The sequence below is a fragment of the Arachis stenosperma genome, chromosome 7 (assembly GCF_014773155.1).
Source record: "Arachis stenosperma cultivar V10309 chromosome 7, arast.V10309.gnm1.PFL2, whole genome shotgun sequence".
Taxonomy (NCBI): Eukaryota; Viridiplantae; Streptophyta; class Magnoliopsida; order Fabales; family Fabaceae; genus Arachis; species Arachis stenosperma.
Genome location: NC_080383.1, coordinates 43,440,897 through 43,463,549, shown reverse-complemented (window position 1 = coordinate 43,463,549; position 22,653 = coordinate 43,440,897). Strand labels below are relative to the sequence as shown.

At 36.1% G+C, this 22,653-nt stretch overlaps 1 protein-coding gene across 3 annotated transcripts; it reads left to right on the top strand.

Annotated features, from left to right (window-relative positions):
- The first annotated feature begins 5,102 nt into the window (after positions 1 to 5,102).
- On the top strand, positions 5,103 to 13,000 carry LOC130940310 (uncharacterized). 3 transcript variants are annotated; one of them, XM_057868420.1, is made up of 10 exons: positions 5,109 to 5,443; positions 6,720 to 9,029; positions 9,264 to 9,475; positions 9,558 to 9,638; positions 10,281 to 10,433; positions 10,678 to 10,841; positions 11,207 to 11,354; positions 11,458 to 11,580; positions 11,896 to 11,983; positions 12,550 to 13,000. In XM_057868420.1, exons 2-10 carry the CDS (start codon positions 6,734 to 6,736, stop codon positions 12,741 to 12,743), a joined length of 3,459 nt encoding a protein of 1,152 aa, XP_057724403.1. In that variant the 5' UTR covers positions 5,109 to 5,443; positions 6,720 to 6,733; the 3' UTR covers positions 12,744 to 13,000. The 3 variants fall into 3 exon arrangements, with proteins under 3 accessions (XP_057724402.1, XP_057724401.1, XP_057724403.1); XM_057868419.1 differs by having other exon boundaries at positions 5,103 to 5,335; positions 6,720 to 9,475; XM_057868418.1 differs by having other exon boundaries at positions 5,105 to 5,443; positions 6,720 to 9,475.
- The last annotated feature ends 9,653 nt before the right edge of the window (positions 13,001 to 22,653 follow it).

Here is a 22,653-nt window from a genome sequence, read left to right as displayed (position 1 = left end):
CTAACCTTGTCTGTGGTATTCTGAGTAGGATTCAATGATTGAATGACTGTGACGCGCTTCAAACCTGTAACCTACTGGGCGTTAGTGACAGACGCAAAAGAGGGATTCTATTCCGGTAAGGGAGGGAACCACACCGGTGATTGGCAGTACTGTGACAGAGTGCATGCATTAGCTTTCACTGCGAGGATGGGAGGTAGCCATTGACAACGGTGAAACCCTATACGAGCTTGCCATGGAAAGGAGTAAGAAGGATTGGATGAAGACAGTAGGAAAGCAGAGAGACGGAAGGGAAGGCATCTTCATACGCTTGTCTGAAGCTCTTACACCAATGATATGCATAAGTATCTCTATCCTTATCTTTTATGTTATTTTCGTTCATCACCATTATACATTTGAGTCTGCCTGACTGAGATTTACAAGATGACCATAGCTTGCTTCATACCACCAATCTCCGTGGGATCGACCCTTACTCGCGTAAGGTTTATTACTTGGACGACCCAGTGCACTTGCTGGTTAGTTGTGCGAAGTTGTGTTTATGCCATGGTATTGAGCACCAAGTCTTTGGAGCCATTACTAGGGATTGTTTATGTTTTGAAAAGTATTGATCACAATTTCGTGCACCAATTATCATATCATCATTAATGCTCATCATCAACCCAACCATGATTTCAATTCAATACTTAACAATACTTATTCATAAACATCCATCATATCTCTACTTCATCATTTAACCACAACAACAACATCAATTTGTTATACCTCATCAACACAAACAATCATCAACAACATAAAATTTTCAAACCTATCCTATGGGTCACTAGCCTAAGTGTCCATGAATATTATATACTACATAGAGAAAACCGAAACCATACCTTGGCCAATTCCCTATATGCACCAAATCTCCAAATTAGCACAAACAAGCTTCCAACCACAATCCAAGCTTTCAATTCCACTCCACTAAGAACAATTAAGTTCCAAAAGCTCCTAAAGCCACAGTAATCAAACTAGATACATGTAAATCACCTCAAATCAACCTAGGGTTTTAATTAAACATAAATTCACAAGGGTTTAGTGGTTCTTACCTTCTCCCATAGATTTAATAGCAAGAATCCAAAGCTAAGCAAGGATTAGAGCAAACCTAAACATCCAAAATCACAAAAACTCATTTAATCAAAAACCCTATAAACCCAAAATTTTGAGGAGAAAAACTGAGAGGGATTCAAGATTTTCTTACCAATTTCTTATATGGATTTTGTAGAGTTCTTCACAAGGAACGCGTAGCCACTGACGGCACGCAAATCGGAGCACCGTAGCTCAAGATATTGCAAGTTGAAGTGGAGAGTGAATAGTATTTTCTCTTCTCCTCTCCCTCTTTTCTTTTCTGATGTGTGTGTGTGTTTAATGGAGTTGTGGCTGGTTTGGTTCAATTAATGAGCCTTTTATATGTTGGGCTTGGGCCCAACTTGGGTCTGCTCCAAACCGTTAGCGTTTTTAGCCCGTTTAGCCCAACTTTGGGCCAAACTTTTAAAATTAACACCCGTTTTTCAACTTCTAATATTTTTCTAAGGTTTTTGACGGTTTTCACTTTTCTCGTGCGGTACCGGACAGACTTGAACCGGTTTAATTGCCGGTTTGCGATTTTTTACGATTTTTCGCAAAAAGCACATTTCTAACTCAGAAAGACCCAATGAGTCCAAAAATCACCTTTAAATCTTCAGATTCTCTCTCTAACTTTTTGGAATCTACTTTGGGCAATTAATCACTTAATTAACCGGGTGATTAGTTACGATTTTTATAGTACCAACTCCAAAGAAGACTCCAAGAATAAGTGGAAGATGATGACGATGCTGAGATAACTAATAATGTTTAAATTGTGAAGCAGGCCCAAATAAGTGGTGAGACCCAGCCCATGGAAGAGGCCTATCAAGAGAACAACCCAGCTGATGTTGTTGCCCAAAATGAAGACAGTTTGACAGTGCCCCAACAGATACCAAAAATAGCACCTTCAGCAACACATGAAGCAAATAAGATTTCCCAACCTCCTCTAACACCAGTCCAAACGGATGAACCACCATCAACTCAGTCCCAACCTTTTCAGCCACCTCTTGAGTATGATCAGCAACCATCCCAAACTCATGGGACAGATCCAATCCCTCCCCCTGAAGCAAATGTCTCTGAAGCTTCCCATCCTATTGAGCATGACCAGCAACCTTCCCACACTGATGGTTCAGACCAAGTCACTCCCTCTGATGCCAATGTCTCTGAACCTATTGTTGACTCTGGCAACTGACTAGGCTACCTTGTAGACATGCATGTGCTGCTTTAGCTTACCGAAATAGAAGACCTGAAGAGTATGCACATAACTAGCTCACGATGGGTGCTTATAATGCAGCATATCAGACTTTAATACGTCCAGTTCCAAGCCAAGAGTTCTGGGAGCACCTTGACACCCTACCCATTCTGCCACCATGGTACAAAAAACTAATCGGAAGACCTTCAACCAAGAGAGACAAAAGAAATGATGCCCCTAAAGACAAGAGTGGCCCTCATAGAACAAAGAGAAGGATTAGCACCATTGTATGCAAATATTGGCTCCAGGTGTGTTTAGTAAATTATTACAGCTCTATAAATTCATGTGACACATTTTAATTAGTACCTATTTTTCATAGGCTGGTCACAACAAGAGAAGCTGTAAGAAGAGAAAGGAAGCAATGGGTGAAGGGAGTGCTGCACCCCAAGTCCTTGCAAGTGATGAGGATGAGGATATGCTGGCTGAAATGTACTGGGAGGAGACATTAGAAGCTGCAGAGGCTGAAGCAGCAACAACTGAAGTAGGAAACGGTTCCACAACACCCCAACCTGCACAGGTTAGTTTCATTGCTTTATTTAATTCCTTAATTACACTTGTTTAATCACTCATACATTAGATTTGGTTGTTCTTTGGAATCCAGCAACCGCCCCCAATGCCACCACCAGCAAGCACACAGCCCCAGACTCTAACAACCAATGGAGCAGCCAAAAGACAACCTAAAAGGAGAAGTGTTAAACGACCCCCCCGACTGCACATACACCACAAGCATCTACACCATCTCCCAAGAATCCATCCACAACTTCGTCCACACACAACTCTCAAACAACTCCTCATCCACTGCAAGGTGCTAGTGCAGGGATAACCATACGGTTCGTGAAGTTCATGCCGACACCTGGTGTGGCTGCAAATTCTAGAGGGCGAGGCACAACTATTAGAGGCAGAGGTGAAGGAAGAGGTCGAGGCAGGAGAGGTGCATCAGGCGGAGCAAAATATGGTGTCTCGAGCGGGAGCAGTAACTTGACACCAATGTCATAGGCTCTGTTTTGACTGTGTCTTGATATTTTGATGTAATCAACATTACTTATAGACTACTTATGGTTGGTTTTTGATTGGTTTAGTTTACTATTTTAGTGTAATCAACAGTGCTATTTCGGTTTTTCTGATGTGTTTTGCTATTTTTGATGTAATCAACTATGTTTTTTGGTTATGCATTTTCATGGTCAGTCCATTTGTTGAGTTAGTTATGCTGGTTTTCAGGTTATACTTTAAGTTGCAACATCTATGTATAAGTGTTCCCAACTCTTTTATGGTTAACATTAACATTATCATTATTCTAACAGCACCTTCTTCTGATTTTATAATTCATAACCACAACCATCAGGTTTCTAAGTCACAGATTCAGCTTAATTATGATTCTTTAAGTAGAAAACAGAGATTCATGTGCATATCCAAGTATCTGGCAATAAACTTTATCAAAAGGAACTTACATGGCAGCAACAGATTCAAACTGTTTATGTCAAAATCAGGAAATACGTTCACCCTCTCATGATTAACAAAAGACCCCAACTCCATACAAATTTTATATTTTCATTACGAAATACATAAAAGCAACACTCTAATTCCCCTAATTTCACCTCTAATTTCACCCCTAAATTTATCTATCTTTCTCGCCAAAATTGATGGTGCTTGCTGTTTTTCCCTAGCTTCAGTGACAGTGAACCCATCATCATACCTTGCATAAGAAGTCTCCGAATGTCTTTTGGCCAAACATCTTACTATGCCCTCCCATCCTTCTTCGATTTCATCAACCCATACAAAGTATTTGCAGTCTCTTGTCTGACAAAACAAAAAACGCACCCATTGGTCAACTTAAATTCAAAGAAAACTTTCTCACTTTAATTCCAACAGTGTCTGGCCATTACCGCCCATAGAGAACATTTGATAAACCATCTATTAGGGTTCGTCATCGTGCCAGACTCCATCAACGTAACCTCTCTGCCACAGAAGCATCTGTCGTCCAGCTTCTTCGCCTTCATCTTCTTCGAACTTGAAGAACTACTGCGACTGCCATCATTTGCAGCAGAGTTAAATCTGCGGAAAGACATTGCGGGAGTTACAAGCTAATTCTTTATGACCGCGGGTGCACTTCACACTCAATGAGATTCAACAAGCATCGATTTTCTGGGGTATGGTTTGTATTGGAGGATGAAGCTACCTAGGGTTTCGATTTGATGCGTTCAACCTTCCCCCCTTCTCATATATTAACGTTTAAATCCACTTAAGATATGGGTTTGGGGGGTGGAAATGCCATCTAAGATCGGATTCTCACGAACCAAGCTCAGATCCAAGTCAGAATATTTTTGTCAGGGATATAAGTTTAGTTTCAAACTATCATAGATACAAATGTCAGCATTTTCATCTTTCATGAGTATAAATGATCATTTATTCGCCCAACTAATAAGTAATGACATAACTTCTAATTAATTTAATCAAATCCTCTTAATCTCAAAAATCACGCTACCATCCACTAGCTCCTGATGACAATAGTGCCACTGCTACTAAATGATCCTCAAACTTTAAACGAACACTTGTTAATCAGATATTTCTCTAATACAAATCTACATTTGCAGATTTTTCCCTCCATCTGTACTAAAAGAAATAAAGAATTGGTCTATATATTCATCAAATAAGAACTTGAAAGGAACCATTAGGTTAACACTTGACGGGGCAGTTTAGGAACTTGGCCGGTACGGTATTTCACTATTTCTCGGTTGACTAAACACAGGAAAACAAAAATTATTATAGTAAATAATAAACAATAAAAAAAAATCCTGTAAGCACATCGAAAACGGAAAGGACGGTGCAACTGGTGGAGAGAGAGAGAGAGAGAGAGAGAGAGAGCGCCTTCTTTTGTAGCTGCAAGGATTGAACTTGAAGCGAAGTGCAAGTTGATTCGCAGTGTGTGAAGCGAAATTTGATGCGTGCAAATACCATTTGAAGAAGAAATAGAAAATAAAAGAAAACGTGAGTTCCTGTTTTCCCTTTAATTGTCATTTTTCATATGCAAAAATGGAGCTTTCCCTTTGGTCCCTAGTTGAATCGTAGCTTCAGCTTTCGAATTGGAGCATTTAGGTAAGAAAGTTTTGTCCTTTTTCTTGTTTTCCTCTTATTGAGTAGCGTCTAGCTAAGATTCAGTTTCATATTATGTCCCTTTTTAGGTTCTTTCATTATATGTTTGATAAAATATTATTATTTTCTTTCCTTATATTGTTTTGGGTTTTGTTCTTTTGTATACTTTATTGTGAGGTTCGGATATTTAAGTTACAACCCCAGATTTTTAATCTTGTGGCGTTGAATGGATTCTTCTGTTTAAGGATTAATCTTGATTATGACCAAATCTAATAAATTAAGTTCGTTCTTAGTTTATTTTGTAAGTTTGGATTTGATATTGTGTTTTGTAATGGTCTATGCTTGGATGTTACTAGCAATTCTGACTTTGAATCTACGATAGCTAGTTCATTGAGCCCTAGCGCAATTGGCTTTCTAAGTTTATTGTTCTTATGATAAAAACGAAATTCAAAACATTCGAATTTGAACTTCAGAGGCTAAATGAATGCAGAGCTTGCAAGTATTCAGAAGTTGATACAGTATTTTATAGCTTCAGAACTAGACGTGTTACTTGCTTAGTTTACTGGAGGACTTAACAAGGTTTTCACGGGCTCTGCAGATCTCAGTGATGCCTGGTTATTCCAGCCAGAAGCCTTTAGCACCATGGAAGGGCATTAGAAACACCGTCGGATGTGATTTGATCTGTGTGTTTGGAATGCTATAATTTACTTGTATCCTCTCATGGATCGGGTTGCTTTTGTTTGACAAATCCTATACATTAATGAACTAATTTTGACATACTTAATTGCCTATTTATAAAATAAAACCTACTTAATTCCATTTTAATGAGCTCTAACCACTTGATTTAATTGTTAAAATAATTTATATCCCAATTTTAATGAGCAGGTCAAAACAATAGGCAGGTCAAAACAATAGTTTTAGTTTCAAATTTAATAATTTACTGATAAGAGTTTTATACCGAATAGTATGAGTTCACTGCTCCAAATCCATCATTTATATCTTTTAGCTAAAGCTGCAGGGTGCTATTATATATGGCTTTGCCGCTGTTCTTTATCTAGCTTGACAAATATTAAACTTCTTCTCTTAAATGCTGTGGTGTTTACTGGTTGTTGCTTCTACATTTAAATTTGCATTTTGGGGGGAAGGGAGTATATGGTCGATGTTGCCGTTGCAGATAATACTTCTTAAATTTCTATATGACAAAGAGTGGTCAATGTTACTAAAATTTCTAAACATTTTTGTTGTTGTTGTTGTTGTTTTTTTTTTTTTTTATGTATAGAGGAAGATGCTGTGATGGAACCGTCAGGATTCCAGAGAACTCTTATGAGCAATAGCATGGAACCTAGAACTGAATTCCACCATGGATCACACTCAGTAACACATGACCGTATGGATGGCAGTAATACTAACAGAAGACCACCTGACCTCAATAAATCAGAAGTTAAACCTGTACTTAATTACTCCATTCAGACGGGTGAGGAATTTGCACTTGAATTTATGAGAGATAGGGTGAATCTTGGGAAACCTGTATTTTCAAATGTTGGTGATTCCAATTATACAACGGGATATATGGAGCTGCAAGGCATGTTAGGCATTGGTCATGCTGGATCTGGAAGTGGATCAGACATCTCTATGCTCTCAGTGGTTGACAAATATCCAAAAGAGTTTGATAAAATAAACACATCAATATATGGGGACAGAAGTAATTATGGGTCCATTCGATCAATACCAACTACTTCATTGAATCAAGACAATAGACAATTTGTGCATAGATATGGCTCTTCTCGAGGTTATGATAGCTCATTGTTGATGATGAAGTTTCTTTGCAGCTTTGGTGGTAGAATATTACCACGACCTAGTGATGGAAAGCTAAGGTATGTTGGAGGTGATACACGTATTCTTCGCATAAGAAAGGACATTACTTGGCAGGAGCTTATGCATAAAGCATTGTTAATCTATAGTCAGGTTCAAGTAATCAAGTATCAGCTTCCTGGGGAAGATCTTGATGCTCTGGTATCGGTATCATCTGATGAGGATTTGCAGAATATGATGGAGGAATGCACTCATCTACAAGATAGAGAAGGAACGCAGAAGCTTAGGATGTTTTTGTTCTCAATCAGTGATTTGGAGGATGCTCAGTTTGGTCTTGGTAGCATGGGGGATGATTCTGAGGTCCAGTATGTTGTTGCTGTTAATGGAATGGACTTGGGATCGAGGAGAAACTCAACCCTGATTGGTGTCGGCTTTTCAGCAGATGTTGTGCATGAATTGGATGGACAAACTATTGAGAGGGAGACCAATAGAGTTGCTGTAGAATCTGAAGGTGTTAGCAATGTTCCCTTGACTAACAAATTTGACTTGTCTTTGAATAGTCAGTCTTCGCAACCAGTGCTATCCACGGCCCCAAATTCCTATGAAACCTATCCTCTGTTTCACAGTGACCAAATGATGCACCATGAGGAGGTGAGAGGTCAATATGGCCTTAATCCTGCTTATATGCCGGTTGTTGGAGAGACTCCTATTACAATGCCCACTACCCAGGTGGTTATTAATCCACAAGGGGTTTTGAATGACATCTATCCACCTAGTGGATTACAAGTCCAAAGTCCAGAAATACCTACAACTCTGATGGCAAATACTTCAATTCAACAAGGAAGCGACCCTGGGAAAGCTTTCTCATTAGAAACACCACTTCCAGCTCCTGTGCAACTGTTTGATGGTTACCCAAAAAATAATCTTCCTGAAGCATCAGTTGCAGTTAATGTGCCAGAGGGGTATTCATTGCCTCCAACTAAAAAGGACCAGCTTCAGGATGATGAAGTGGCTTCGTCTACTTCTAGGAGCACCTTTGGTCCAACTTACGTTGATTCTCACTCCAATGCAGTTGACTTGAGTTGTCTTCACCCTCCTCCTCTTCCCAAAAGAGTTTACTATTCAGAAAGAATTCCAAGGGAGCAAATAGAGTTGCTGAATCGGTCTTCAAAGTCAGATGATGCACATGGTTCTCAGTTTAATGTGTCAGAATTACTTTCTGAAGTTAACCCGGCAGAATCACTGACAGAATCTGGTGAAAACTTGCATGATGGAAATCTGTCTAATGTAACCGAGTATTCGAAGGTCGTAGCAAAGCCCTTGCAATCAGACGGCATTACAATTGATAATGGGGCTGTTAAACATCAAAAGCAATTGCCTGATGCAAGCGGACAGCTAAAGTCAAAGTTGAGTGAGCATGTAAAGCCCGAGTTGAAGCAGGTGTTGGCAAATAGTGAAGGAAGCATAGATGCAATAAATAAGGATAACGTTCTTAAGTTGGAAAGTGAAATTAACAGTAAGGATAACCATAACAAAGCCCTGCTTGGTGAGAAGCAGGGCAGTAAGTCAGACTTAACTACTTTGCAACAGGTTCCTTCTGTTAAGCAGCTTGAGGATCCAGCATCAAATCTTCCAGATATCGATTGGGGTGGTGTTTCTGTGAAGGACTCTAAGGATGATTCTGTTGTGCAAGGATTGCCTGTTTCTGTAAATGGGAATGCTACGACCAATGGTGATTCACAGCATTATCCTTCAAATGTTTCCAAAGAAGGACAAGGTGACATTCTTATTGATATTGATGATCGATTTCCCCGTGAATTGCTTACAGATATGTATTCTAAAGCTTTACTGGAAGAAAGTTCCTCTGGTCGGCATCCTTTAACCTCAGATGGAGTGGGTCTAAGCATAAACATGGAAAATCATGAACCTAAACATTGGTCATATTTTCATAAACTGGCACAAGAAGGGTTAGATAATGTGTCCCTTATTGACCAGGATCATGGTTTTTCAGGTGAGATGGGAAAGGTGGAAGAAGATAATAGAACTCAACATGTTACGCCTCTAGCAGCTGAAGAAAAATATCAGAATGATTTAGATGGAAGAATTGGAACAGAAACGGCTGTTCCTGAGTCAAACTATGATCATTCCCAATTGAATGACGCTGAAAGTATGCAGTTTGATGCTATGATGGAAAATGCAAGGGCACAAGAATCAGAATTTGAGGTGTGGTTTTAATTATTTTGGTTTTCCAAATCTTTTTAAGTATACTTATCTGCTGACAGAAGTCCTTGTTGCTTTAACTTAGGATGCATTGGTTGAAGCAAGAAAGAGTGCTCTGCCTCCGCTTGATCCTTCTTTAGGGGATATTGATATGAGTGGCGTGCAGGTAAGATGCTGATTCTTGAATGTGAAATGTTTCTTTTCTGCTGTGACATTTCTCTTGGGGGTCTGGCCGGACAGTAATTAAAAATGGTTTTGTTAAAGAATTTCCATAAGGCCAGTCTTTACATGGATCAAAATGATGCTATACTACTCTATTGTGAACCAAAATCATGTTCAAACCATTTATATTTAAATTTCTTTTTGTTGATTTCCTGTATAATTTTATTAGGTTTCCTTTTACTGTTACCTTTACCTATGGGATTTCCCTCCCTCTGATCCTCATTTAGAAGTTGATTCAAAATAAATTTTCTGATATTTGGTTGTTTGTATATAATCAACGTTGTGAGTGTAGTAATCATGAAAATTAGTTGCGATAGGCATGGTTATTAAGTTGCAGTAAACATATTTTGACATGTGGATAAGGATAATTCTACAGATAATTCAATCAAAATCTTCACTGGTCCTTTTCTGCCTCATTTGAATTTGAAGTATAGTTCTCTGATTATTTAGATCTTTCGTTATCTTTGCAATATTCAAAGGCCTCGGATATATGATTTCATTGCCTTGGTTGAACACTGGCTGGGACGGTGGGACCCATTCCCAGTTCATATATTTTATTGTTCATTTGTTCTTATGCAATTTGTAGGTAATAATGAATGAAGATCTTGAAGAGCTTAAGGAACTGGGTTCTGGTACCTTCGGGACTGTGTATCATGGAAAATGGCGAGGAACTGATGTCGCAATTAAAAGAATAAAGAAAAGCTGTTTCACTGGTCGTTCATCTGAGCAAGAGAGACTGGTAACTAAATAAATTTATGTTGGATTTGATGCACTATTTCTGGTTCCTTTCTCTTCTTCTTAATCTCTCTCTCTCTCTCTCTCTCTCTCTCTCTCTCTATATATATATATATATATATATATTAACAATGTAGTAGTTGATTACCGTTGTTTTTTCTCTGTCTGCTAGACTTATTTGAAATTGCTTCAGTCATAAATGATAGATATTTAGGAACATTTGAAATGATATTTGGTTTGTTTCTCAGACTGTAGAATTCTGGCGGGAAGCTGACATTCTTTCCAAGCTTCATCATCCAAATGTGGTAGCATTTTATGGTGTAGTCCAGGATGGACCAGGTGGAACGATGGCCACTGTTACAGAGTTCATGGTGGATGGTTCCCTTAGGCATGTATTACTTCGTAAGGATAGGTAATCAAATGATGGAGAGTTTTGGTATTTCTAATTTTTTTTCTTTTATTTTTATTTTAAAAGATATACAGTGGCTGGGATGCATTGGCTTTATTCGTTGTATTAATTTTAGTTAAAGTATTATGCAGTGTTATTGCAGTTAACGTTTATACAGCATTTTTGTTTATTTTATATAAATGTCATGTTCTAATAACAACTCCTGTCACATTGTGAAGGCATCTATTTACATTTCCATTAATGTTGCTTTATAGTTTTGTATCTTCTAAAATTAGTTGAGTTTATGGTATCATACAATGTATGGTCATGAATCCATATTTTCCTAATGGAGTTAGCTCTAAGGATCCGAGCATGATTTTTCATTGTAGGTATCTTGATCGTCGCAAGAGACTGATTATTGCAATGGATGCAGCTTTTGGAATGGAATATTTGCACTCAAAGAATATTGTGCATTTTGACTTAAAATGTGATAATTTGCTTGTTAACTTAAAAGATCCTTTAAGGCCAATATGCAAGGTATCGATGCTGGGAATTTTGTCCAACTTTCTATGAACTTAAAATATTCATTGTTCATTATTTGGTAGAAATGCTGAGAAGACTCGTAAATTTTCTTTCCCAGGTTGGTGATTTTGGCTTGTCAAAAATCAAACGAAACACATTGGTGTCTGGTGGGGTACGGGGGACTCTACCCTGGATGGCACCGGAGCTCCTGAACGGTAGCAGCAACAAGGTCTCAGAAAAGGTTCGATTTTAACTTGTTTCTAATTACTAATTAGCTACTTTTTCTACAAAAAACATGATGAATTAATGAAATCGTCATCATCTCACTTAGCAAAGGTCTCTTCCGTTTGGTATGTTTATGCATGAGAGTTGTCCTATTTATTCATTATTATTATAATTTTGAAAATCTTGCCTTCTTAATGGGTTGGATTTTTCCCCCTCAATAATTTTGGAAATCAGTGTCTTGAAATTAAAATTTTCATTTCTTTATGCATCTCTGTTTTTCTTTAACACTTTGTTGGAGTAATTTGCAGTCTATATTAATTTTGTTTTGCAGGTTGACGTGTTTTCATTTGGCATTGTATTATGGGAGATTCTAACGGGCGAGGAGCCATATGCAAATATGCACTATGGTGCAATTATAGGTACGGTCTATTCCTATGCTCCTTCTATCTTGTCTGTGTTGGAAGCTGAACGAGAGTCTTGTTGCACCCTCTTGAAATATGTTTCAATTTGAGTAACAACACGATGTTTTAGTTGTATGGTAAAACTGCAGGGGAAATTACCCAAATAACACATGGAACTTATCATGAAAGTTTCACCCTAAGGGTGTCTGTCTTTGGATCACATATGGAGCTAATCTATGAAAAATTCCTGCCTCATTTTTACACCTGACCGAACACACCCTTAGGGTTAATTTAGGCGAGGTTTAGAAAATAAGTAGCATATACCTTATGAAAAAGAAAAGTATGCCGACAATGGTTTTAACAGCAAATTTGCCAAAAGATATATGATTAGTTGTAGATACAGAGGATTAGGAACAAGATAAGAACTTTCTTAGTATTGGGTCAAGTTGTTTGTACCTACCTTTTCACATTGATGATATTCCTGTGGTTATTTAAAGTTCTTCTAGATTTTACCCCTTTTGCCACCTATTATGTATGTAATCTTCTTTTCATATTGGCAAATAATGTTCTACCTTTCAATGCAGGTGGAATTGTGAATAACACATTGAGGCCAACAATTCCAAGTTATTGTGATAATGAATGGAGAACACTGATGGAGCAATGTTGGGCGCCTAACCCTGCAGCTCGGCCTTCCTTCACTGAAATTGCGAGTCGGCTGCGTGTAATGTCGGCAGCAGCTAGCCAAACCAAAACACAGGGCCACAAGGCTTCTAAGTGATTCATGTTGATACTGATGCTGACTTTGATCCCCACTCTTACACCAAAATATTGTCTTTGATAATGTTAAAATTGTATTCATTGTATTATATTGTACTGTACTCCAAGGAAGCATATTACACTAGCGGCAATCCTCTCTCTATATTTTAAGGGAGGAAGGATTACAGTGTAAGAGTATTAAAAAACAGCTACAAACTTCGACCAAGGTTCTTGGCAGATGCTAGCATAATTTAACATGTACAATGAATTTTTCATTTACATCTTCCCCCTCTCCATACCCTTGAGTTCATTCCCAGACTAAAAGAATTTCAGTCATTGAAACATCAATACCAGAAGTTAAGGCTTCTCTGACAACGAGTTTTTTTTTTAATAATTAGAAATTTATTTATTATATAACAAAGTCTTGTCTCACTAAGTGGGGTTGACTACATGAATCAAACGACGCCATTGTGCTCTGTTATGTATTATGTCTACAGAGAGACCGTTTACATGTAGATCTCGTTTGACCATCTCATGGATGATATTCTTAGATCTTCCTTTGCCTTTTGTCCCTTGTCCATCTTCCATCTCATCCATTCTCCTGACTGGATGTTCTATCGGTCTTCTTCTCACATGTCCAAATCACCTGAGACGCGATTCAACTATTTTTTTCACATTAGGTGCTATTCCAACTCTTTCCATTATATTTTCGTTCCTTATTTTATCTAATCGCGTATGACCACTCATCTATCTCAACATCTTCATCTCTGCCACACTCGGCTTATGTTCGTGCTCTCCGTTAGCCATCCAACACTCCGTACCATAAAACATAGCTGGTCTTATAACGATGCGATAGAATTTACCTTTTAGTTTTAAAGGCACTTTTTTGTCGCATATAAAACTAGATGTACTTCGCCATTTTGACCAACATGCTTGGATCCTATGATTTACATTTTGTTCAATCCCATTATCCTGTATGATGCACCCAAAATACTTAAAACTATTAACTTTTCGTAGGATGTTTTCTCCCATCTTCACCTCTATATTAGGGTTTTCCCTTCTCAGACTAAACTTACATTCCATATATTCCGTCTTGCTACGGCTTATGCGCAGACCATACACTTCTAGAGCTTTTCTCCATAACTCAAACTTCTTATTTAGGTCTTCTCTTGACTCCCATAAGAACGATATCATCGGCAAAAAGCATGCACCATGGCACAGGCTCTTAGATGTGGTCTGTGAGTACTTCTAAGACTAATGTAAAAAGATATGGACTTAAGGTACATAGCCGGTCCCAAACCCGGATAAAGAAAGAGGGTTGTGTTAGGTCTTTGACAACCAACATGAAAATATAGTCGAATTCCCATGACATGAATCAAAGAAATTTATGTATTATATATTACTAATTCTAAAATCAAAATATGTCATATGTTATTTTTTTATTGCAATTAAAATGAAATTTTTTATTCCAAAATTAACTTCTTTCCTTTTTTCCTCTTTCTTTTTCTCTCTCTTTCATCTATTTTTGTCTCTTAGACATTATTGCTAATGACTAATTATAAATTTAAATTTAACAATCAATGTGCGATACGATATTTTTTAATTGCAATTAAAATGAAATAAAAAATATAATTCAAATTCAAATATATTTATATTTTTATATTATTTATATTATTGCTTTGACAATTAACATGACATTTTTTACAATACAATTGAGATGAATTTTTCTTTTTAAAATTAATGGACTCTCTTCCTTTCTTCTTCTCTACTTTTTCTACTCTATTTATAACTTGTTATTTTTAGTATTAGTTTGACAACTAAAATATATCTAAGAAAATTATTAATTGGCTCTCTCTTGCTCTTCTTATCTACATCTATCTCTCTCTCTCTCTCTTTCTCTCTCTCTCTCTCTTCAAAAAATAATATTAATAAAATAATATAGCTTCAAATAAATTCATAAAATTATAAGGTACATATTAAATTTATAATAAAATATAATTAAAATAGGTGATCATGTAATATTATTCATATAGAAAAATATAATTATTATATCATATGTTTTTTAGTTTCTTTTTTTATTTAGTTTCAGATTTTCATCGCTTATCTTTTCAACCTATATTTTTTCTTCTCTTTTCTTCAAATATGTTTTACATATAATTTGGAGAGAATACCAATACTATAATTGAAATTAAAATTTAATTACTGTTAAAAAATTAGTTTTGAGTTAATTTTATAACTATCAATATAAATTTTTTTAAACTAATAAATAATTATATTTACATATAAAGAAAAAATATTAATTTTAAATAATGAGTTTGAAATTAATTATTTTTATTTGTACAATAAACCTAGCACTTAATTAAATATAAGAGTATGCATGTTAAACTCTTTTTTTAGACAATAAATATTAAAATTAATTATTAGTAAAAATTAAATTTTTCACATGACAATTCTCTAAATCTCCTATTCTTCTATTCTTCTTGCTACCCTCCTTGATTATTAAACTTCTTCCTCCCATTCCAGGGTCCTTAATTGATGCTCGATGTAGATGAGATGCAACTCACTTATGCACCTTGATTCTTTTATTACTTCATTTGTTGATATTACATAATCAAATACTCTTGTTAGTTTATTGTTCCATTACACTTTGTTGTTATTTTTCATACATAATTGGATATATACTTCTATATGTGAATTTTTCTACTACAACACCCTTTCACTATTGTATAGTTGGTGACTTTGGCACTCAAATCATAATCTTAACGAGTTTAACCATTACCCTAATGAATTGGAGAGCTAATTCCACATTTATGACTACCTGTATGAAGCAAATAAATACAAATTAAATAGGGAAAAAAGACTACTTAGGTGCTCTTTTTTAATACGAGGATTTCTACACAATAAAAAAGGAAAAACATCAAGAAATTTTTGTATAAAATTTCGGGATTTATCAGTATTGTTACTTAATGCAACTGTTGATGACATGTAAAGATGATCAATATATATATATATATGGGTCATCCTATGGTGCTGAAAACAAATTTTTTCTGCCGGTGCTGAAATTGCATGGCATGGTGAAGAAGGGGATGTGTGGTACTGCTGCCTCTAAAGAACCGACAATTTCTGCGCCAAAGTTGATAGTGATGTATGCTGAAAAATGGAGTTAGAGGATAATAATCTTTTGTTAATGATATCAGTTATGTTATTGGGCCTATTTTTGAAGACCCAGTATGTGTTTGATCTCATTTGTTTTTTGTTATGGTATGGAACAAAAATAATGTAAACGTCGCCTTTTTTCAATCACCGAACCTGCAATCCCTGATCTTACTCAATCACGCAAGCCCTAGGTATTCATCGATCTCCTCTCCATCTCTCACACATATAGTCTAGGGAGGAGGACTGTGGTGCACGAAATTGCAATCACACTTTTGCAATCCGCACAACTAACCAGCAAGTGCACTGGGTCGTCCAAGTAATACCTTACGTGAGTAAGGGTCGATCCCACGGAGATTATTGGTTTGAAGCAATCTATGTTTATTTTGTTATTCTTAGTCAGGATATCAATTAAAATTATCAGTAGGAATTATTAGAAAAATAAAAGAGCGTGAAATAAATAATTGTTACTTTAATTATGGAGAATATGTTGGAGTTTTGGAAATGCTTTGTCCTCTGAATTTCAACTCTTCCTTGAAATCCTTTTTCCACACGCAAGGCTCCTTCCATGGCAAGCTATATGTAGGGTGTCACCGTTGTCAATGGCTACTTCCCATCCTCTCAGTGAAAACGTTCCAAATACTCTGTCACAGCACGGCTAATCATCTGTCAGTTCTCAATCAGGTTGGAATAGAATCCAGTGATTCTTTTGCGTCTGTCACTAACGCCCAGCCTTCAGGAGTTTGAAGCTCGTCACAGTCATTCAATCCTCGAATCCTACTCGGAATACCACAGACAAGGTTTAGACTTTCCGGATTCTCTTGAATGCCGCCATCAATTCCAGCTTATACCACGAAGATTCTGATTAAGGAATCTAAGAGATACTCATTCAATCTGATATAGAATGGAGGTGGTTGTCAGGCACACGTTCATGGATTGAGGAAGGTGATGAGTGTCACGGATCATCACCTTCTCCAAAATTAAGCGCGAATGAACATCTTAGATAGGAACACGCGTGTTTGAATGGAAAACGAAAATAATTGCATTAATTCATCGAGACGCTGCAGAGCTCCTCACCCCCAACAATGGAGTTTAGAGACTCATGCCGTCAAAGTATATAAAATCCAGTTCTATAGACGTCATGAGATACAAAACAAGTCTCTAAAAGTTGTTTAAATAGTAAACTAGTAACCTCGGTTTACAGAATATGAGTAAACTAAGCTAATTGGTGCAGAAATCCACTTCTGGGGCCCACTTGGTGTGTGCTGGGGCTGAGACTTAAGCCTCTCACGTGCTTGGGCTGTTTCTGGAGTTGAACTCCAGGTTGTAACGTGTTTTGGGCGTTGAACTCCAACTTGTAACCTGTTTCTGGCGCTGGACGCCAGACTGCAACATGGAACTGGCGTTGAACGCCAGTTTACGTCGTCTATCTTTGCATAAAGTATGGACTATTATATATTGCTGGAAAGCCCTGGATGTCTACTTTCCAACCCGATTGAGAGCGCGTCAATTGAACTCTTGTAGCTCCAAAAAATCCATTCCGAGTGCAGGGAGGTTAGGATCCAACAGCATCAGCAGTCCTTTTTCAGCCTAACTCAGATTTTTGCTCAGCTCCCTCAATTTCAGCCAGAAAATACCTGAAATCACAGAAAAATACACAAACTCATAGTAAAGTTTAGAAATATGATTTTTAATTAAAAACTAATAAAAATATACTAAAAACCAACTAAATCATACTAAAAACTAAGTAAAAACAATGCCAAAAAGCGTATAAATTATACGCTCATCAGGCTGCATCTCAAGTCTCAATCTCATCGAGCTCAATCTGAAGCCATCGCCTGGTGCCACCGCCGTCGGCGTCCCTTCCGACAGCCACCGCCTCATGCTCGCTCACTTTGCCTTCATCGCGCAGCAGTCGTCGCAGCCTTCGATGCATCTGTCGCGCCACCAACGAAGCCTCCATTGCGTAGCAGGCATCACAACTTTCGAAGCCACCTTTCGTGGAAGTCACTCACCATTGCAAGTTTCCGGAGCCAGCTTGGAGATTCGAGCAGCCCTTTCCGTCTCAAAGTCATTCATGGAAATTGCAGCCACCACCACCACTCCTTGCTGTTGCGCCTTGTGTTCCTGCCGGCGCCAGTCCTGTTCGACCCTTCCACCCCAGCCACTGGCTCTGTCACCACCAGGTCTGCATTCTTCCCTGTCTTCCATTGACCCTAGGTATAAATGTAATTTGTTGGAATAATAATTGTTGAAGCATGATTAGTTGTTAGTGTTGAACGCTGCTATTGGTTGTTTGAAGCATGAATCCAAGCACAGGCTGTGATAGCTGTAGATAGTTGGACTGCAGAGTTTTTTGTGGATCTCAGGAATCAGTATTTGTCTCCCCAGTATTGCTGTGGTAGAGAACGATGTGGTAGACTTTGTTAATCTGTTCAATATAGATAAATTTAGTATATTTAAGCAAATATTTGTTCAAGAGCGTTGATTAATTCTTTGGTGCTGGTTGTAGAATAATTCTTTGCTGCCGATTGCTTAAAGCATTATTAACTATTAAGTGATGAATTGTTGAAACTGGTTTCTTGAAGCATGATTAAAGGATTAAATTTTTAGTTCTGACTGCTTGAAGCATTGTTAAATGATTAATTATTGAATCTGATTGCTTGAAGCATGATTAATTGTTATAGTAGTGCCTTAATATGTATATAATTTAGATAGTTTCTTGTGTTGCACTTAGCAGAGGATGAGTTTGTTCTATCAGAAAAATGCATGCCTGGTGACGAAAGATGGGGTATCCATAAAAGTTAAAAAATAGGCCTTTCATACAATAAGTTAGTTTTTGCATCTGAAATTATATATATTAATGTAGTAAGATATATCTTTAAGTGATGAATTTTTTGGTGCTGATTGCTTGAAGCATTGTTAAACGATTAATTGTTGAAGCTGATTGCTTGAAGCATGATTAATTCTTATAGTTTATTGTTGAAACCTTGATAATTGACTAGTTGTTGGGAGCTAAAAGTTGCTGTTGAGGCATTGATTAGTCGTTGGATTGTATTATAATTGGATTGCTGGTAATTTTTAGGTATGGATGATAGTATCAATCAAGAATTACCTAAGAATAATAATTATATTAGGCTATAATTATGTTTTAATGTGTGTATTTTTATTTGATATTATTTTATTATAAAACGGTTTTTTCGGTTTTATATTATTTTTAATTTGTTCCTAACTCTTGATATACTTTCAGGTCTCTAGAGCTTATGCCGATGTTCCATGGGAGAGGAAGCTAAACTTAAGGTAATTAGACATTGTTCGTGTTAGAATTTCTTAATACATTTCACGCTGATGTAGAAGAAATCGTGGTTAGATTGTGATTGATAAAAGAAGAAAATATAAACTTATTACTGATTCAATATGTATCTAGTTTCAATGAATTGTCGATTTATGTTTCATTTAGGTTTGATTGAATTGTCCAAAAATACTCAAATATTTTGAAGAAAAAAATTCTTACAATTGTAATGTTGTTTTAGTTTTCCTTTTGGACTGAGAAATAAAATTAAAATTTTAAGGATAATAATAATAATAATAATAATAATAATAATAATAATAATAATAATAATAATAATAACAATTTGTTGGTTAAAGGCAGATGAAACAAAGAGGGGTAAAAAGAAGCTAGAAGCAACGACACGTGCTGGTAGCTGGTGGTTTTTTGTATAGCCAAAGATCTAGGGGGCAGTCCAAGGTTGACGATTCCGGCGAGAACGTGAGAAGCTGCAAGGGAGTTCGCACCCTGTAAAGCACATTAGGCAGTAATCGGTAAGGCTGCGCTTGTTTTCAGAGACAGGACAGAACATGACACTGAGACAGAGACAATAGGACAGAGACACTAATAATTATTGTTTGTATATTGTGTTTGGATACGATGTACAAGAAACTAATGTAATGTTCAGTATTATGTTTAGATACACATGGACAAGACTAAAATATTATATGAAATGACTAAAATAATCATATGATTCCAAATTTTCTACATCAAGTACAAACTAATTTAATAGAGAATGACGAAACTTGAAAAAATGTTTGAAAAGACCAAAAATTTTAATAAAAAATATATAATTGTATTTATATTAAAATAAAAATTATAAATATATTTATTTTATTTTTAAATTTATTATTAATATGTAGGAGTAGAAATACATCTGGTTAAGATTAATAAAAAAATAGATCTGAGTTTGATTAATAAAAAATTTTGTTTAGGTTAATAAGCCAAATTAATTTTAAATAAAAAATTAGTTTTAAAAAAGAATCCATTTTTACATGAAAAAAATAGTTTTTACACATAAAAATCTATTTTTATTTAGAAAACCAATTTTTTTATCTAAAAAATGATTTTTCTTTAAATTATATAAAATCAATTACAACTTATAAATTATTTTTAGCATTTTAAAGATCAATTTTACCTTTAATAATATTTATCTTTCAAAAGTTTTAAGACTAATTATAGAAAAAATAAGAAGGGATAATAATGGAATAATAAAAAATATCTATGGATAAAAAGGAAAACAAAATTTATAAGAAGTATGTGTCCACTCTTCCAAATTCCGTGTCCATCATTGTCCTTCATAAAAGAATGGACACAAAAATATAAAAAATTGTGTCAGAGACAATGTGTTCCGTGTCTATGTCTCTGCTTCCAAACACATTTTAAATATGTACTGTCCATGTCTCTGTGTCCTGTCTCCGAAAACAAACGCTACCTAAGTATATAGGACAGAAAATGATAGTTTGGTATGCATTTTTTAATTATTTCAATTTTCTGGGGTAACATGGTGATATTTACTCTTTTTTGGGGTAGTGAAAATCCACTAGAAGGCTAAAGGGTGAAGTTTGTTTCAAATTCGATACATGTATAAATGAAGTCGTTAGCAGAGGTGAATCGGAGCTTATGAAAGAGTATATTATGCTGGATTTGTTGAGCTGTGTTGTTCATATTTGTGCAAGATAGTTTAATAATAAACGATGGAAGTCTAAAATTGTTAAACGTAGTTGTTTCTGGCTTTGTTTTTGTTATAGTGATCGTGCTGATTTTAGTAATAATTATGCATGCATGATTTAGATGGTTAATTGTTCGTTGGGAATGTTGTATACGCAGTTAGTTTGGGTAGATGAGTCTGGTTAGTCGGATTAAAATAACGAAAATTTAGCTTCTGCAAAGCAGTTTTATGGGAGTTAGAAACCAAAAATATATTCTGTTTGTTTGTTTTCTTTATTTTTTTTATTTTCTTTAATTTCCAGTCATTGGAAACTTCACTATTCCTCTCTCTCACAATGGAGAGGTCAAGCTTCCATCACTCTCTAGCATGTTCACCTAGCTTGTTTAATTTAATCTAATCATGTATAAACTTTAATGTAATTCGTCAATTTAAAATAGTGTTGTTATACATGTGAATGCATAGGGCGTGCATATGTGTATACATGCTTCTAAGTTATCCTTTTAAGTAGTGGTGATACTTTGTCACATACATATATGTACCTATGATTGTACGCATATATAGTATATGCTTATGAATTTTACAAGGGGTTTTGTTATTATAGTATTCCTGTCTTAGTTTTGAAGCATGTTGATCTATTTGGATGGAAGACCATTGTGATTTTCATGGTTGTGTTGATGTGTACAAGTTATAAGAGGAGGATGCATTGAACTAGAAATTTCAATTGAATTGAAAAATGAAAATACAAGTATGTGTAAATTTGTATCCATCAACACAAACTAAAAAAAATAAAAATAAAAATAAGATTCATAAAAATAAAGTAAACCTTAATAAATTAAGTAAGAACTTGCTTTAAGTTGATGAGGAACTTGCTTTCAATTTCTTCTATTTTATGAGTTGCTTTAAGATTAAGTCATTTGAATTTTGTTTGTTTTTTTTCTTCTATTTTTTTCTTTTTATCTAGTTAATAAATTCTACAGAATATATTTTCAATTTTGTTATTGCAACAGTAAAAAACTAGAGAACCGTGTTGCTTGGTGCAGTTAATGTGTTTTATTTGATGTTGTAAAGAATGATATGTAGTTGATGTTAATGGGTTTTGAGTATGTTGACTTTGGCATTTTATTTGAGCAAGTAAAGGTGATTTGTGCCAGTGGTGTAGTTGTGCGGATGGAGGCTAAACTAGATGATGGAGTTAACCGAGGTGCTGGAATTCAAGAGGATCGTAGCGGCGGAACACAATCTGAAACAAACGACACACCGATTAGAGACGGTAAAACTGATACTTGTGATGAATGGGTGGAGGGATAAGCCACTAAATATCGAGACGTGCTAGCTAATGCTGACCGAAGCCGATATGATGAGGAAGGTATTTTGCACGGACGAAGCTGCGTATGAGTTTTACAGGAGATATGGCAAATGCCATGGGTTCGGTATTCGCAAGGGTGACTCAGGAAAGGATGATAATGGAAGGGTGATTAGGAAGAGGTTTTTTTGCAACAAAGTAGGGCTGAGGCTGCACAAACATTACGAAAGGCTTGACAGAAAGAGGGACTACAGATCAGAGACGTGCACAAACTGTGACGCAATGCTATCAGTTTATGGGATGATGTCAGCGAAATTTGGAGGGTTAGAAAAGTTATACTAGATCACAAACATGATTTAACTCCTATGAAGATGGTTCATATGATCAACAACTTTAGATACATGGATTGTTCAGCTAAGGCATAGATTAATGGCATGCAGGGACACGGTGTCCCCACGTCGAAGATCCTAGGTTAT